General features: G+C 33.9%; 1 protein-coding gene across 3 annotated transcripts in view; it reads left to right on the plus strand.

The window, feature by feature from the left end:
* LOC108736462 (rho GTPase-activating protein 20-like) overlaps positions 1-12747 on the plus strand; it is a 103182-nt gene that overhangs the window by 74665 nt on the left and 15770 nt on the right. Inside the window, exon 1 of one of the 3 annotated variants that reach the window (XM_018468928.1) lies at positions 7467-8002. The exons of the other annotated variants lie outside the window; for them this stretch is intronic. Within the exon in view, the coding sequence (XP_018324430.1) occupies positions 7937-8002 (66 nt within the window). The 5' untranslated portion in view covers positions 7467-7936. Of the gene's footprint in view, positions 1-7466; positions 8003-12747 lie in introns of those variants that run through there. 3 annotated transcript variants of the gene reach the window in all.

Genomic DNA, 12747 nt, shown 5'->3' on the forward strand with positions numbered 1-12747 from the left:
TTATTGAAGATTATCCTTGGAATGTCTTGTGTCCAACAATTTTTGGACATTTATCCCAATTTTACTATGTACGTATCCCTATAGTTCACTCGTGTTAATAATGTATGGGATTTTTAATTTTTTCAGTGCCCTAAATGATTATCGTTAATGTCATACTTAATTGTATTAATTCTTGCAATATTTAATGACTTTTTACAGTTTACACAAGAAGTAGGTAACGTTTATGACTATATTTTTACCTTATTTTCACACCCAAGCCTGATCCATGTAGATAGAACTCCTGAATAATTGCAAACCTTCTGGTGGATGTATTTACGAACAATAATTAGACGGCTTTTACAAAAACAAAAGAAGTAAGACAACATTTAAAGTTGTATAAACATCTCCAGTGTCCACTCATCAAGTCTCGACCGGAAACATCATTGGAACTTATAAGAAACGTTGGTTATATCCTGACGCCGGTCTTTAGCTGAACTAGACCGGTCTAACTCATCACAATCAATCGAGATGCTGTTACCGCATCTTCGTTTTCATTTTTGTTTTGTCGTTTACTTTTTTATTTGTTTTTTTTTTAAGTTCTGTATAAGGAAAGAAAATGAGAGACTTGACAGAAGCAGTTTTATAGAGCAGCAGACTCGTAGCCTTGAGACAAGACTGCTTAACGAGTGAAAAATAGCATTGTGCAAAGCTGCTTAATTACTTCGAGCTTTAATGACTTATAATGATTATCAGCAAGAACTCGATGCAATTTGTTTAGTTATTCTGTAAAAGAAAAGCTAAAATACCGCAAAGTCATTTGAATAATGTCAGCGTTTGAATAATTATAATAATAATAATAATGCAACATAGGTTTAAGGCAGTGATACACTTGCACCGCTTATTCGTCGCTTCACCGCTTAGCATACGTAACTGTAGAGGGAATGTGTACAGTATCTGTCAGTTGCTATGCCAACAAGCGTTTGTTTCAGACTGCAACCACGCGGCTGCTGAGCGATGCCAGTGTGTTCAGATCTTTAGCACATCGCCGTTCTAGTTATAAGATTGCTCCTACATGGGACATGGGATAATTGCATAATGATAATCTGAGAAAATGTTATGGTCTAACCAACAACTTCCAATTAGTGACATTAAATTGTTATTTCATCAGTTTTTTTTTGCTTGTGTTATCTGTACATATAAAACCTAATATAACCATAATCATACATAGTATTAATAACAATTTGCATGATACAAAAATACATAATGCTTTTTCACACTTTTTATTGCAGTGTGTAGTTATTTTTAAACCAATTTTCCAGTCTGCTATTAAACGTAAGACAAATTAGATAAGTTACTTTGGTCAGAGATCATTAATTTACTATGAATATATTACAAATAACTTCTTCTGAATATTCAAAGTCGACCAATAATGTCGCAACTTCTTAATAGAATTAGTACCATGCAGTAAAAAAATTCCAGTAAGATTTGAAAGAAGGTATTCATTATATTGAAGTAAAGGAACATGATTTCTTTATATGTTAGGTGTTGGGAAAGTTCTTCCAAAGAAGGTTCATACATAAAGTGTCAGTGGAAGAAATGCTTTCTAGTTATGGCTAACATAACTTTGATATATTTCAGTTTCAAGTCTTTTGAGCGAAGACAACGAAACTACTGTTAACCTGAATCCATTTTACATAGTCAAACGTTTACATAAATTTTTATAAATCCTTGGCCAACAAGGCAAGTCATTGTCATTGTTATTGTTATTGTTATTTTCCACTCACACATTTCTAAAAATTCCATTTAGAATTAAACAAGTTTCGTCGGTTTAATATTTTTCTTTCTTTTGAATGTCCTGCTTGCTTTCAGTTATCGATTATTTAAATTATTATTTATTAAGACCCCGGGCTCATTGCTTAACTCCCACAGTTTGTTGAACATCTTAAAATAAATGATTTTGTTGATCAATAAGATCCAGATTTCCGTTCGTTTATTGATGCTGATTTCTCAATGTTTTTGTCGCACTTGAAACATGCGGTTAACTATTATTTCATTGGAAATTTGTTTAAAAGATGAGTTCATAGTTCTTCTTCAAAGAGGCGATGACAAAAAGAATCACTTCCTGAACTCTGCTTTTCGTTTGGTATAGGTAAATAAGTTTCGTGTTTGGATTTATAACTTTAGAAAGTAAAATTAGTTTTGTGATGAACAACTCTGTTTGTTTTCCATCCTCACCTGGGATGCGTTATGAAATTTAGAAATCTGTTTGCCGGACTGTCGTCTTTTTCCCTAAATTTATGCGTTTATTATAAGATAATTTGAATTAAAATTTCAAAACTTTTGGATAATTTATTAAGACAGACGTAATAGTGAAACTTCCTTTCTTTTTACCATTTAGTATTTTTAATTGGTCATTTATTAAATTAATGTTTAATGTCGGTAATAGTACAAACAGGTAGTGGTTTAACTCTTCGAATTAAATTTGTTCAACTACCCAAATACGGTCCTGCATACACCTTTTAGTTCCTCATTTGACAATTGTTGCAATTTTATTTAATCTCAAAGTTAATGTTAAAAGTTAACTACATATGTACAATAAAAGGGACAGTTATCTCATGGAAACTGTAGACAGGGTAAAAGCGGACCTGAACAAGAGTCGTACCAAAAATTTTTTAGCCTTAAATTTACCTGCAAGTATGTAGAGAGAAATGAACAAAAAGCGGAACGTAACATCATCATCATCATCATCATCATCATCATCATCATCATCATCATGTCGTCAGTCCTAAGACTGGTTGGACACACACCTCCACTCTTTCCTATCCGGAGCTAATCTTCGCATTTCCCTAAAACTAGAACAACCCACATCCTTAACTATTTGCGAACGGTAATCTAATCTATGTGTACCTTTACCCCTCCTAACTCCCGTTTCTTCCTCTAATATGTCTCTGACTGAAAAGGTGTCCTACTAACCTATCTCGCCTATTCCTCATTGACTTCCATAGAGTCCTCTTTTCTCCTATTCTTTCTAATACGTCTTCATTTCTAACCTTCTCTGTCCACAGTATCCTCATCATTCGCCTGTAACACCACATTTCGAACGCTTCACAATTTTGCGTGTCATCCTTGCCCAGGGAAACTATAAAGGAATAAATTTCCTGATTCCATTTTTGCCCATGATCCCTGAAATTAATCAGCTCCAGTAGGAGAAATCTTACCGTTTATCATCATGACTCCTTCCTATCTTGTGGCCACCTTCTCATTCCTAACAATTTGAGAACAAAATAAAATAATTCGAAGTGGTCTGTATTCTGTCGAAACTGCCAGATGCGGATCGCGATTTCGATCTTTTTGGATCTCATCAGCGCGTCGCAGGCAGCCCGATAGAACACAGACCAACTTTTACCTGCTGTCTTAACAGTGCGTTTTAGAAAATTCCACAAATTTGAGAACAGTTGCAATCTCATAAAAATCCTGATCCATACGACTAAAGGATTAATATAAAAACGCACTAAAATATGTATTTATCACAATGTACTACCGATCCCTTTCAATTATAAATGCGGGTCAACGTATACAGAGACTATCAGTGACGTTGTTTATATCGACTTATTGCTTAACGCGTTTAAAATGAAACGAGAAAATTATCATAAAACGGTGACAGGACGTCTAGTGTTTCATCTGCTCACAAATAAGTACGTAACTTTCTTTTGGTTGAAATACACTTGTATATGTGTGTGTCGATGCAATAATTAAAGAAGAGATTTCTTGCACCAGAAAATCACGGTCGCCACGCTGGCTGGCATGCTCGGTCGGTCAATCCATATCGAAATCCATAAAATAACGTACTGATGAACTCGCTTAATATTACTATCATCATCGTTATATATCCTTTCACATGTGAGTAGCTTAATGAATTACTTTCATAAGTAGCACGGTACAAGACTAGAACAGACGCACGATAAATATCCAACACGTGCACGCCCAACACGTGGTCATAATAAAGCAACAACAGCGTGAACAAAAGAAGAACTACACCATCAATAGATACTTAAAGCAGCAATTATATTCTGTTTGTTATCAACAATATATGCGGCTTTCCGATACATTAATTACATAACTGTCTGAAGAATGCAATGAACAAAACCTACTTCGGACGTGGATTGGGACATAACTTTTATTATAGTTGATAAGAAAGACACGAGGAAGAATGAGAGTAGTCGAGACGGTAGACAGCGGGGCTACGAAACTGGATTCCCCGGGATCGAACCCGTACCTAATTAAATTTAGAATTACCTTTCAAATATAAAAAAATGTTTCTATGAAAAACAGCGCGAAGCCCTCTGTATCTTCTATGGAAAGAAATCACTTCTGTTTAAAAGGATTGTTAAAAGGTATCAAAAAATGTTAGAAATGAGGAGGTATTACAGTGAACAGGAGAACAAAAGGCGTCTTGGAGGTCAATTAGGAAAAGGAAGAAATAGAATGGTGAAACACCTTCTGATACATGAAGGGCTAGTTAGAGACGTACTAGAAGAAGGAGAAATACTTGGATAATGGGACAGGAGAAGACCTAAAATAGGTGACTGTTCTCTAACTGTTAGGGAAGTAGAGCTGATGACCCTATGTTGATGATGATGTATCTAGGAGGATGTGTACCATCGCAATAAAATGAGCTGATGTTCGAAGAAAAACCCTATAGCAAATGCCCCAATACTGAAACATATCAGATATCTGTGGAAAGATACTGTAAAACCATGAGGTGGAGATTCAAGAAATTTATAAAGATTTTCAGTTATTAACCCTATTATTCAATTGGTTAGTTTGTGCTGTAGCGAGTTGTAAAACCATAGGGGTTCTTTTTAATAATTTTTGATTACTTATACAGAATATTATGAGCAATCCAATAAACGTGATTGTTATATGTACGTAAGTGTTGGAAAACGACGATACATATAAAATACCAATTTCACTTGGAATTTTTGTAATTGTCAGTAATCAGTACCATCAGAGTGGAACATTAGTTTGTTTCCCTCGAGAATGCATTAAGAAACAAGGACATTGAACCTTCTCCGAGGTAAATGCATTAGTATGTTTATACTCCTTTTAGGCATAATCCCTTTGTCACTTTAATAAAACATCCTAAACAAGATCACAAATGACGCTCCGTGAGTCTTGTTTAAGGTAAACAATTTGGTGATAAGGCAGCGGTTATTGAAGCAAAGTAAAGTAAGTAAATTCATGGAAATGGTTGTAGGTAAAATCAATTTTCAATGTTTGAACCAGCCGAAGATATAGATAGCGGTTACAGTTTTATTATTATTTGATTATTTCTGAGAAAACAGTTTGAAATACTTAATAAGTTCTCGTAAAGAATCCGGGTGGGACGCAGGAGAATTATTTTTTTTTAAATTAGATAACTGATTTGATGTTATAATTGCACTCTTCAACTATGAGAGATTAACAGAAACTTTTTTCTATGTTTATCTGTCGTCCATTTTACTCCATTCTTCGGCGTTTTAATTTTATAAACCTGTAAAAGCTTTAACCTGTTGTTTCTACCTAATATCATCTCTTCTTAAAATACGTACAGGTATTTTAAATTACTGTCTGGTATTTAATATGGATATCTAGTAATTTTAATGGGTGCCGATAATTCCGAAAGTAAGTGGAAGCGGTAGCATCGTCCCTATCGTTTCAAACGTCAAAACAAAACATCATTGCTTTCCATCACACCCAAAGACGAAAGTAGGTGAAAAATTCTAGTTTACTTTATCAGAAATTATTATTGTTATTGTTATCCTTGTATATACACATTATACACACATGTGTTACCATGTATTTATTTTATGGTTTGGCTGAGAAAGCAAGATCAGGTTTTGGAACTCTTTAAAGAACATTTATGATCGTTTGTAACCATCGTCAGATGTAGGTAATGAGGAAAACAGTACGCTATCATGTTCCAAAACATAGAGTTTCAATGATGAAACCTGATAGTGAGTAAAAAGAATATGCACAAAGAAATCTTAACAAAAGAAGGAATGGAAAGATTATGTTATCTAAATGGGTAAGATCTGTGCTAAAACCCGTTGGACACACACCTCAACTTTTTCCTATCCTGAGCTAATCTTTGCATTTCCCCAAAACTACACCATCCCACATCCTTAACTATTTCTATCTCTACTGCTCCTGCCATCCTGAGTTATCTAACTTACTAGATACCGGAAATCAGCCATTTCAGATATTTGATAAAAGAATGAGAAGGTTTCATCATCGTCATCATATAATCTTCATCCCGAAGACTAGTTAGACACGCATCTCCACTTCTTCCTATCTTAACTCAATCTTATTCGCATTTCGCAAAAACTCGAACAACCTACACCTCTAACCATTTGCGAACAGTACTTTTTTTTTTTCTTTTGGGTGTTTCATTCCCACCAGCCAGTAATGCTGGTGGGAGGGCAGTCCCTCCGGACTATGCCGGAAGGCCCTCTTCAGCCTGCTTTCAGGAATCGTGGGAATGGGTGGGTGGTGGTTCGGGTGAGAAAGATGAGACGGACGAAATGAAGACAGAAGAGAATGAAAGATTATCTATGGAAGATTACTACCCCCCACAGAAAAACTTGGACCAAGGCAGGCGGACCCGGAATCGAACCGGCGTCCTCCCGAATGCTAAGCAATGGTCTAGACCTCTAGGCCATGCCGCTCGGTGCGAACAGTAATGTAGTCTATGTTTACCTCTGCTCTCCTTAAGTCCCTAACTAGCCCTTCATGTCTGGGAAGGTGTCCTACCAGCTATACTTGTTGCTCTGTATTGATTCTCCAATTCTATGTGTACGCTCTTCCTTTCTTTTCTTTTTCAACTGATAAGCGTTCGCCTGTTTCTTCTAAACCCGAATTGTTCATCCCTTAAAATTTCTTCATTCTGTGTGCGATTCAAGTTCAGGTTTTTGACCCAAGAGTTAATTAAAATTAATTGTTCTAAAATTGTCGCAACTATCCTCGTCTGCCTTTTTTGATATGACCGCAACCTTATCCCGTTTGTAATGATTAAAATTTTTTCCCATCTTCCAAATATGACGAACCAATTGGACAAATGATCTCTAATCTTTTGACCTACATGTTTTAAAACTTTCAACCGTTACCTGATACCTTACAATTCCTTAAATTTTTAAAGCCAACTCAAACTTTTCCCATTATAGGATTATCCTAATTCATCCACCTCCACTCCTTCATTTCATACATTACATCCTTCGATTAAATATTGGACAAAAAGATGTCAGAAAGTCCAATATTGAGCGAGATCTAGTTAAACAACATGCGCTTGTAGTAAAATGATTATGACATCAACTCAGTCGTTGGTCATACTTCTTCATATGTTTTGACAATTGTCGTAATGTTCAAATGTTCTAATTGTCATCAACAATCCATAATTTTTTTGTTTGTTTTTTTCTTCACCGTCTTCGATGAGACTAACTCTCCTCCACCGCTACATACTAGATCTTCGCAGTCAGTTCCTTAACTACCTGCTATCTGAGCGTCAGTCTCTTTATTATGCACTCAGGTGTTTACAATTTAAAACACAGCCATTGGTCGACCAGTCCTGACGTCAATCTAATAATACTTACTTAGCCACAATAGAAAATTTGGACGGTAACACTATTATTTGTAAACGGTACCGTACAAGTTTCTTCAGTTGTAGTTAGAACACACGTCGAGGAGGAAGAGTGGAGGCTCGCGTAGCTATAAGGAAAAAAGAATAGAACCACGTAGTGGTGACCAGATTCTCGAACAGTACAATACGCGTTGACGTGAAGAAAACAATGTTGGTGTCCGTCAAAGCCCAGTGTTTTACGAGAATGGAACGTTTAATATAAATTGTCCCATTGTATACTTTATAACAGACAGATAGTTCTTTTTTGCTAGCTGAATTGTAGTTTTGGTGTTTGTGGATTTCATGACAATGTGCAAGACCTCATCGCTGTGCGACAATCGCCGGTGTGAAAAAGGATTAAAAACAAAGGTAAAAAAATTCATTTTCTTCAAAACGGTTGATAAATTTTCCGAATGATGCAACTGGTATTGAAAAAAAGAATTGGTCTTCAAAATAAAGATAAATTTTCTTCAAACATGTTCAAAAGCATAAATCTCAGTCAGAGTAAATTCTTCTACCAAAAGTAAGAAAATAATTGATGAATTAATTGATTTTACAACTTTTTCTTATGGACGATTTAATTTTAACTTAGAAAATTTCCATAGGTCTCATATTTTGTGAACCTAAAACAAAAAGTTGCTCAAAATCAATTGGATGTACCAACTATTACTAGATACTTGAGTTAATCTCAGTGTTTTGATGAGATATTAGGTATTTCTTCTTAATTCCCTTTTTTTATTAATTGCACTATTGATTGATACCAAAATTGGCATAGAGTTAGAAATTAGTCGATTAATTGATTTTTAAAATATTGTATTGAACAAAGTCTTTCAAATTGAAAACCGCTTGTCCCAATTTTGAAGCAAGTGTTAATTTTTTTTAATGACAGTACAAATAATTTCACTATTATTAACGTCTCGATGCCAATGTCCTTTGATGGGGCATTGAAAAATGAGTATGAAGAATAAAGAAGGTCATGTTGTGGTCAAGATTTCGGAGAAAAGAAATCGAAATGCGATACAAAAGATTCTCTTGTCGGCCTTTTTTTTTTCTTTCCTTTTATTGCTGCTATTGCAAGCCCGGCGTTGTGTCGTTGATGTTGCTTTCATTTGTAGAACTTTTAATAGTTCGAATCAGGTAAAACTTTACATCTGAGTGATTTAGAAAGGATGAAGAAATCGAAGCTAATGAAGCGGTCCGCGAATTCCCAACTATTTTACGAACTAAAACTCTTCATTCAAAACTTTTGCTTCTTTTGACCGATTCAAATAAACAACAAATACTACTGGTACCTATTAGATTAATTGATCTGTACCACATCAATCAATTATATTTATATGTTAATTATTATTACATTCGTTATGAGCAATAAATGCAGCCTTTCAATACATTAGTTACATAACCGCTTAAAGAAATAAATAAACAAAACCTTCTTCCATTATCATATTTGAACATGCTTATATTACAGTTCATAAAAAAGACATAAGGGAGAACGGGAATATCTCAGGCGGTAAACAGAGTGGCTTCGAAACTGAATATTCCGGGAACGAATCCGAGCGACAGCGGACGTAATTAAAAAAGTCAGCAAAACATCCCTGCTTGTGGAGTTCGTGTCTCATATGTAATGCGCCCTTAAAAAAACATACAGGGGCAAGTAAAAAGCCAATATCTAATTGAATAAGAGGAACCTGTGGTCCTATAACCCCACTGTTGAAAAGTAAAGTTACTTTGAAGTTATTGAAGAAGTTTATCCAAAAAAAATCAGCGCATCATCGTTATGCAAATGTAGAGTAACTACCAGGTTTATACCATGAATAAACCAGTTTCGATTGTATTTATATGTTAATCTAAAAATAGATGCTAACTATTATGCACATGATGTGAATTATATTGTAGTTGTTTAATTACCATAATAGCCGATGTATTATTTGCTTTGCTATGAAGAAGACTGACATCGGAATTTTTACGTCGGGAATTATTTGTGTAATAAAATATCTAATTTTAATTTAAGGTGAAAACTGCTTTTTATTAACTTGTTTATGAACCTGATCGTAGTTTTTACTGTATGTGATAAGAAGATCGTTCAAACAGATTAAAGTCGTAAGAAAGAAGCGGTTTAGGAAGCTAAATTTTTAATTGCCCTTTAAATATTGTTTAAATTACGCAACAACTTGTATGGTAATAAAAAAGAATTGTTATATTCACTTGAAGAGATCTGCTAAGCATCCTTGGACTACATGGACGATTTATAATTAGACTGTGGATTCAATGAGTCAAATCCAATATATTGTTACAGCCAAAACACTGTATATTTTGATTGGGTGCTTAATTTAAAGAAATAATTTAGCGTTTTATCTCTACGCAAATCTGTATAATATGCACATCATTTGAAAACTTGTTCTAGTCATTCCTTTGGCAATAAAGATAGAATCAAGATCAAAGCTTGCAGAGTAGCAGTTTACTAAGTGGTTTCTGTAAATCATTCGCAAAATCAGGCATATAAATTTTACAATCAACGTCCTATTTACGTTAATTGCTTGTAAACTAGACTTTCTGTGAAAAAATACCGGAAATATTTCATAGTCGCCCAACCTTTTAGTTATACTTTCTAGGTACATTACGATAATTCGTTTTGAAGATAAGATATAGAGCTGTAATAGCTGGTTCCTCTTTTGTTTCTTCTTTCCGCCAGTTGAAAATCGTCGCAGAATGTCCAGAAAGAATTTATTTCTTATCTTTTCTACTTGGGACTAAAGTGCATTTTGAGGTTGTTGACTGGCGACAAGTCTGACAAGGATTGGTCGCCGATTTGGCAAGTAATATTAACTTCAAGCACAACAATTATTGTACTATGTACAGATACGTCATGCCAGATTAATCCGTTTTCATGATTATTATAATCGGATGAGTTCGGATGTATTTTTAACGATTGCAGACCTACTGAGAGCTTCCAGATAATCCCTAATGCAAGAAAACAATTTTTTTTATTATTGGCGTTCGGTTTCATCTTAATATTTATAAATAGATTTAAGGATTAAAGGGCACAATATACAGACAATGAATACATATTAATATTGAACTTATAAGTTTTTATTATCTTTGTTTTTCAAAATCTTTATTTTTATCTTATAGTTAGTTTATTAAATATTAATAAAGGTCCAGTTTACTTTACCCAGAATCTGTTTTCAAGCGATTTAATGTGTCTCGTAGCAATTTTAGGATAATGAACTAGGTAATTAACAATCATTATGCAATTTTGTTTATTTCTTCTTTAAGAACTCCAAGAGGTAAAATGGATGTTATTTAATTCTAATTTAGCTTGGGATAATTCTCAAGAACACAATACAGTGTTTGTTGTTTTGTATTATGGACAATTTTGAAATGAAAGAATTTTCGTGTATGAACTACAAACCGGTTACCACAATTATTGTTACATGCATACTAACATGTACCTATATACATTATTTATCAAATACCAATGCTCATATACAGGAAATAATGTATTCTATCGAGATTCCACTAGAAACAATATATTTAAAAATGAAAAAACCTGTAAATTCTTCCACACAAGGTTTCGTGTGTCTTTAAATTACCTACCAAACTTATTTACATACGAATGCGCATAACATGACTTATTATGTCACTATTTTGGTACAAGAATTTTATTATTGCGGCGCTAATAGCAAAGTAATACGTAATAAAATTAATTACAATATTATTGTGACGACTTTTCCACGTTTGAAGTATATCATTAGATAGGTATTATTGGAAAATACTCGCGACAATTTTCAAGTTGCGTTAAAAAGAATTCACCGTGGGGCATTTTTGATGTTTATTTCTATTAAAATAACTTCTAACAAAAAGTTGTTATGCTAATTGTCGTGAACAGATGGTATCTTTTATTTTAAATGCATAGTTAGATAGTTTTGCAAACTTTATTGCGTTTGATTTTTCATTTTTCGAAAAATCTGATGTTGCGGCACCATGAAAGGTCCCCCTAACGTAGAAGTAAGTTCCGTCAAATAAGTTTACCACACGTCCTAATGGCAATAGTACATGTGTGTGATAAAATTGTTAATTAAAATCATCATTATCAAACGTCGTAAATTAATAGAAATTGTTTTGATAATGGAGCCCTCAAACTTCTCTCCTAGTGCAAAATAAAATAAGACGTTGGTCTAGAAGGCAATAGATATTAAAGAAGTGAATTTCGGATTGACGATTATTGTGTAAATATTTTGAAGTGAAAAGCCTCTCTTTTATATTGGCGACTACCTTATCAGCCATGTTTTTTAGGCTCCTCCTATTTTTTTATGGATCCCCAATAATCGCGAATTTCTTTTGTTGAACCGTTCGTTTGTTTTATGTTAATTTACTTCTTATGTTCGTTTAATTAATTTTAACAATAAAAGTATTGCCAGTTGGTATGCTACATTCCATTTTAAATTTAAACATATCTCTAATGGTCTAATGCGGGGAGATTGCGTAAATTTGTTTGCCAGACTGCGTTTAATTCCATTAGGGCACAATAGCTACATAAATTGCGTTCTCTCTCACTCTCTCCCTCCCATTCTACATATAGCTTTAACTTAAGTCGGTTTCTGTACGCGCTTCCATTAAACGCTACTGTCCCTATTAAGATTCTCTCTCGCAATTAATTTTAAAACGTTTAGCAAGACTACTCCAATTTAAATCTCGCATCAAGTACTATTATTTTATTGAACTGGTATTCACGGTAGCAACTTGGTTTTTAAAAACCCTTTAATTGTTTTTTACATACACCTACTGGGTAGATCTATACAGAGAGAGATTTTTTAAAAGAAACCTTTATTAACTCCCAAAATTCCCTATATTTACACGAATGTAATTTATTATAATTTAACTCGTTTAGAAATTTCATAAAAATTCTATTTCGTGATTTGATGAAGCGTTCGCTGGGGAATTCCAAAATACCACAACAGGAAAATACATTACAATTCTAAATCCTTAGAAGAATTGAAAATAGTGTATGCTTTCCATACTAATGCACGATTCTCAGAAAGAACAATAGGCGATCAAGAAAAACCCTTAATCCTTTTACCTGATGAAATGTGGCCATCTAGAATAAATATTTG

This window comes from Agrilus planipennis, unplaced genomic scaffold, assembly GCF_000699045.2.
Source record: "Agrilus planipennis isolate EAB-ADULT unplaced genomic scaffold, Apla_2.0 scaffold5, whole genome shotgun sequence".
NCBI lineage: Eukaryota > Metazoa > Arthropoda > Insecta > Coleoptera > Buprestidae > Agrilus > Agrilus planipennis.